The following is a 6581-nucleotide window of genomic DNA, read 5'->3' on the forward strand; positions in this document are numbered from 1 at the left end:
TAAATTTATTGAAATTATTGCGAAATTATACATATTGTTTAATATTTAATGATTTATATAAAAAAAGGAGAGCCCGCCAACCCGCCAGCCTACCATTAGGCGGGGTGGGAGAGAAATTTAAGACCGCCTTACTAGGCGGGGCGGGGCAGGCTAGCTTACCAGATCGCGGGTTTTTGGCGAGACAGGGCGGGCTTTCCTGTTTGCCACCCCTAATGGGGACACAGACATAAGTATCTGCCCATGGAATAAAATTATTAATTTATCCTAATTTATATATACATAAATTCATTTCTTGAATTTAGTAACCCTAATTTCTGCCTCCAATTCGAATTCTTCCTTTTTCTTTCAGACTCATTCTCAGCCTTGATCCTCTCTCTCTCTCTAACTCACTTTCTCTGCCTCTCAAGTCCGTCACTACGTCGCTCAGTATCGTCCCAAAAAATTATGTTACGTTATTATATTGGAATATGTTTTTATGTTTTCTCCTTTTGAAATGTTATTTTTCATAACGAATATGTTATAAATTGTGTTGAATTATATTGAACTGATTATTTTATGATTATTATATTATGTCTTTTTATGTTAATTTTTTTCAAAAGTTTACCGAAGAGATCTGCATTCCCTAAGAGGTAATTAAAGAAGAACTTGCAATGACGGAGAAGGAACAAGGGCTTTTTTTATTTTAAATAGGAGTGAGGAATGGGAAGGGGCTTCTCACGCTCCTCTGAGTACACATTACCATATCTAACTAGCAACGGAGATCCAATCTGAGTCGATTTAAGAGAGGACGCGTGGACTTCATCTGCATTTGGCCTTTAAGGTAATGAACCTAAGTCGGATTTGGGACCCTAACAATGGATTTTAGTTGATCTTGCTTGCATTAAGGTCTTACTAGGCCCAAATATATATTGGATTAATATTTTGAATCATTGTTATAGCAAATACTATACTATTTAATATTATAACACTTAGTATATGTAAATGTTGAATATATTTACAAGACATTTTTTTAATTCAAATTAAAAAAAATTAATTATCACTTTTTTAGATTTAAATATTATTTTTTAATGTAACAAAAAAGTAAAAATAACAATAATAACTCACATAATTAAAATAGATAATTTTAATATATACATGACACTATATATATCAAGAATTATTATATATGATATATAATTTTTTTCTGTAATGACAATTTATATAATTTATTGAACAATTTTTTATCTTAATATTTAATAAATTAACATACAAAATATTATTTAACATAAAAAATAAATAACTTAAGTCATCATCTAGGACAATAAATATAATAGTACAAATATTTATTTATTTATTTATTATTTATTTATTAGTAGTGAAAAATATATAAATAGTATAAACTGATATTTTTTAGTATAAAAATAATAATAAAGGTTATTAATTAAGTTAATTATCTAATTAAAAAATTATGAAAAATTGTTTAAATAATAATAACAAATAAGATCACTATTTTTGCATATTACGAAGTTTATGAAAAAATTTTTGGATAATAAATCAATCCTCAATAGATTATACATTAATTCTATCAAAAAAATAAATAATTAATACGTTGGATATTATTATTTACGTACTAATATAATATATATTATCGATTATTAAGTTTATATAGTTAATTTTTAATCCAATTTTTGGTAATTAAAATTTAAATGATTGAAATTATTAAATGCTAAATATTTTACGTCTAACCAATTTATTTTTTATTGAAATTAAAAAAAATGAGTCATTAATCAATTCTAAATTTAAATTTAAATTTGAGTAAGAAAATAAAAAAAATTTAAATTTTATCTTACTAACCAGAATTAATTTCAAGACAAGAAATTATTTTGCACATCATATATATATTGTGGGATAGTATGGTCATTTGCTATTTTTTAATGGTAAATATTGTCAAATAAAATGGTGTAAGAAATTAGAAGAAAATGTATTTATAAATTTAGAAAATATTAATTTATTTTTCAATAGAATAAATTATATATTGAATAACAAAAGTTATTATTAGTTTCTCTTCACACTAACTAATACTCAACGATGGTGTTTTGGGTACACTATGTTATCAAAAAATATTAATCAATCTAATCTAATAACTTTTGTAATGACATAAGTTTATGAATTTGAAAATTTAAAAATTATTTAATAAAATGTAAAGTTTTAACAAGTAACAATGTTGATAATATTGTTTTGACTTTAAAAATGAATACGATACCAACAAAAAAATTGTCCTAAGTAAATTTCAACAAATACAAAAGTTCATAAGTATTGCTATTAATGAAAAATTAATCTATTTTAAAGATAAATACAATTTTTTTCTACGGATTTCCTAACCCGACAAGTCGAGAATTAATCCACCACATATTAATGCTCTATTTATTAAGGGTGAGATTCAAACTCCAAATACTTGCTTAAGCAGACAAATAAGATAACCATTCAACCAATTCAAATTAATTAAAATAAATATTAATTATTTTTAATATTTTTAAATCATAAAATATTTATAATAATAATTACTATATATATTTTTTATTTAAATTTTAATAAATATTTTTTATACAATTTTATATATGACTCCATGACACGAAAACATACACTAATATTTATAAATGAACGGATTGTATTCTTGTACAAAATTTTGTAAAGTTATTCTAAAATATTTTTTACGTAATAAATAAATAAATTTTTTTTATATAATTATATTTAAATATTATTAATAAATAAAAATTTTTTTATATAAAATATTTAAACATAAAATTATTTTTATTTTTTTTATAAAATCTTTTAAAAAAAGATAAGTTAAAAAAATTCTTTTGGAAAGATAAAGATAAAGATAAAGATAAAGATAAAGATTAATTCATCTTAAATGTGATACAACGCAAGTGCTTCAAAATTAAATAGTTATAGTTATATATTTGACCAACCCTAAATCTGCAATTGCTCAAACCCTCCTCACCTCCTGTCTCACACACTCTGCCAGTCTGCCTCACCTTCTCCAGCGTTTCGCCACTTCGAGTTCCCCTGTCGCCGCTGCGAGCCGCATTGTCACCGCACCAGAAGCCTTGTCGCCGCCAGATCGTCATCGGTCCGTCTCCATTCTGCTACCCTGCTTGGCCTCCATCTCGCGCCTCCTCGACCTGAGAAAGTTTTTCTTTTTCTTTTTTATAAAAACTCACCCGAGAGTGGCATTAGGGTTTAGGGTTACAACTGCGGGAAGGAGCAAAGTGATAAATAACCCGTGTAACTCGTTGCCGCTTCTACACTGCAACCATGGTATGCTACCTCAATATCTTCCTTCTTCTATTTCCACCGATCTATATTCCTTTTGCATTATTGATTACATTATTGTGTTGTTTTTGAATTCTTCAGATCATTCCGGAGAAGAACCGCAAGGAGATCTGCAAGTACCTATTCCAAGGTTCGGTCATCTTGTTTGATATATTAACTGTAGTCTGTTGTGTTCTGAATGAATGAATGTATTTGCAGAGGGAGTATGCTACGCGAAGAAGGACTTCAATCTTGCGAAACACCCTGAGATCGATGTGCCGAATCTGCAGGTGATTAAGCTGATGCAGAGCTTCAAGTCGAAGGAGTACGTTAGAGAGACGTTTGCCTGGATGCACTATTATTGGTTCCTCACCAACGACGGCATCGAGCATCTCAGGACTTACCTCAACCTTCCTTCTGAGATTGTCCCCGCCACTCTCAAGAAGCAGGCCAAGCTATCTGGCAGGCCTTTTGGCGGCCCACCGGGTGACCGCCCCAGGTAATTCATCTTTCTTGCTTGCTTGCTCCTGTTTTCCATCTTGTTTCAATGCCAACATGGGTTTTGGTCAATTGAACAGGGGTCCACCTCGCTTTGAGGGAGAGCGCAGATTTGGTGATCGTGATGGATACCGTGGAGGTCCCCGTGGACCTGGTGGTGATTTTGGAGGAGACAAGGGTGGTGCTCCTGCTGACTACAGACCTTCTTTTGGGGTATTTCAATTGCATCCTTGTTTCTTTTCAAATTGGCATTGTTTTTCTTTATTACCTTTTTGGATTTTGGAATGTCAACTTTAATCTTTTTGTGTATTTAGTTACCAATACTATCTGACTTTAGCTGCGGTGTTTCTATGCATGATCTGTTTTTGATTGCGGAATTGCCATTACTCAAACTGCTTCTTTTTAGATTGTTTCTGTTACTGTGTTCTTGTTAGTCTAAGATGTTTTGTGTGTGACGAGCAAATTATTTATACTTCCGTGCTTACTTAAAGTTTCAAGTGTTGCACAGTATTCATTTGTTCATATAACTGAGGTGAATGTGGTGTCTATATCCTTTTAGGTGTTTTGAATGGTTGATGATTATATATTTTGTCTATTCTATTGAATGCTATTTACTTGTGGAGAGCATTGTTGTACAGCATCTGCTAAGTCCATCATATGTTGGTCTGAGTTGCTAAAAATTTTACAGACCCCCACATCTCTGTAATTCAAGCCATGGAAATTTTCACTTCCTTGTAACCCTCTTCCAGTCAATATTTGTTATCCTTTTAATTGGCAATTTTATGGAATGATCTGATACAATTTGAACGTTGGCATAATATGCTAGTACCATTTAGTTTAAAGCATTATTGTTTGGTATCCGCAACAATCATGGTTTATGCCGGCCCTTGGGTGTAGTAGTATTTCTTAGATTTTATGCTTGTGGAAATTTGTCTTTTATATTTTTGAGTTTTTTGCTGAATAAGTTTGTCTGCTTTCTCCATCATTTAGGGTGCTGGTGGAAGGCCTGGCTTTGGTCGTGGTGCTGGTGGTTTTGGAGGTGGTGCTCCAACTTCTTAAATGCTTTCGATAGTTGCCCCTTTTTGCTAGTAGATGGCTGTCTGTTGAGTCAATAGTAGTTTTCTACCCAGAAATCAGATGCTTGATCTGTTATTTTACATACATTTCGTTATTTATGCACTTAAGATTTTGAAAATGAGTCTTTTTGATAATTAGAATGATTAACTTAATTTCATGCTCCATTATCGGACTATTCTTTGGATAGTGGATGCTATAATTGAATTTCCAGATGCAATGGCATGGTGAGAAGAATTAAGAAGGGAACTAAAAGTGATTGGAAATATTATTTGGTGGATTAGTGGAATTTTTGAGAAAGGCAAGAGTTGAGGGAAGTTAACATTATAGTACCTGTTTTAATTTTATAACCCAAACAATTTTCTATGGAAAGAGCAGAACTATGAGTGAAATATTAAACGAGTTTAAAATTTCAAGAAGTTTATTTCAAAATATTATGCTATTATTGTTTGTTTTATTTAATCGAACGTTCAAATATGTATATGGAATAAGCTTTGTCATCGTTGATTTTTCTCACCTTTCACATAACAAAGAGGGAAATTAATTAAATAACAGACATGATTTGTTGTGTGCTTTCTTCTAATCTGCTCTATACATACGTAATTAAATGTTTTGAAGCAGATTATTCTTCATTGAACATGCACGTTTGCGATAATTCTGATTAATCTTTTAGCTAGTATTGATTGATTCTACTGTAGAACAAAAATGTTTGATCTAATTCCATTGTCACAACCGCCTAATGCATAATTTACGCATTCATGTATGTATAATTGTGTATAAAATAATCTTTCCACCAGCCTGACATGTTCTAAAAACATATCCATCAGGAACTGGAATGGACCTAACTTGGTTGACTAGCCTCATTAGCATCACCAGAAGATCATAGAAGCTTGCGTTCTAGAGGTTTAAGTTTAATGATCGATCCTGGCATGCGAGACCTTAGCAAACATCTCGTGATAAATTGGGGATCAAGTTGTAGTTTACGCTTTACAATTATTGATTGACCTCACTAAATTAGGCTAATTTTACAATCTCTTTACAATTATTGATTGACTTCCCATGCAATGAGTTCTACTTTGTATATTGTATTTTAGTTGTATGTTATACTGATTATATGGTTTTCAAACTAGGTCAGTTGGCAGTTTGTAGGGAAATATCACTATTCTAAGAGATAATGATAAGAATACATTGGAGATTTGGTCAAATATGCAGACATGTGAAGATTAGTTCTTGGGTGAGGAGGTTGTAAATAATGTTATATTTAAAATGAGGAAGAAGAGATTGAAATGCGCAAAAGGAAGACTAAATGGAGACACAATTTTTTTTTATAAAACTCACTCAAAAAACTTAAAAAACATGGGAGAGAGTGGCATTAGGGTTTAGGGTTACAAATGTAGAAAGTATTAAAGTGATACACTGATACTCGATGCTGTTTCGTACCCCTCGCTTCTACACTGTAATTATGGTATACTACTTCCCTTACCCGGATACTCGGATCCAGACCACCATTACGGTCCAAACCGGCCCGAGAAACATAATTACCTAAACCAATATTTAAATTCAAATACTTCGTTTATCTTAACTAACAAGATAAGATAAGATAACGACAACAAACTATATAAAGGGAGTCAAAGGCTCCCTCAGGTACGTCACACATTCCTAACCCTCATGTAACATCTTAAAATTCATTGCCTTAAGCTTAAATCATAATTCAA

At 31.1% G+C, this 6581-nt stretch overlaps 1 protein-coding gene across 1 annotated transcript; it reads left to right on the forward strand.

The window, feature by feature from the left end:
- Positions 1–2905: 2905 nt before the first annotated feature.
- Positions 2906–5024, forward strand: LOC107632950 (small ribosomal subunit protein eS10z). Its single transcript, XM_016336594.3, has 5 exons — positions 2906–3300; positions 3397–3445; positions 3514–3793; positions 3873–4005; positions 4783–5024. The coding sequence occupies exons 1-5, from the start codon at positions 3298–3300 to the stop codon at positions 4849–4851; spliced, it is 534 nt and encodes a 177-aa protein (XP_016192080.1). The 5' UTR covers positions 2906–3297; the 3' UTR covers positions 4852–5024.
- The last annotated feature ends 1557 nt before the right edge of the window (positions 5025–6581 follow it).

This window comes from Arachis ipaensis, chromosome B1, assembly GCF_059453495.1.
Source record: "Arachis ipaensis isolate K30076 ecotype BB chromosome B1, ASM5945349v1, whole genome shotgun sequence".
Classification (NCBI taxonomy): Eukaryota; Viridiplantae; Streptophyta; class Magnoliopsida; order Fabales; family Fabaceae; genus Arachis; species Arachis ipaensis.

Bases quoted from the DNA above. Each gene is read 5' to 3' on its own strand.
- LOC107632950 (XM_016336594.3), top strand. The intron at 3,446-3,513 runs GTTCGGTCATCT...ATGTATTTGCAG, and splicing joins CTGCAAGTACCTATTCCAAG to AGGGAGTATGCTACGCGAAG. The intron at 4,006-4,782 runs GTATTTCAATTG...TCCATCATTTAG, and splicing joins ACTACAGACCTTCTTTTGGG to GGTGCTGGTGGAAGGCCTGG.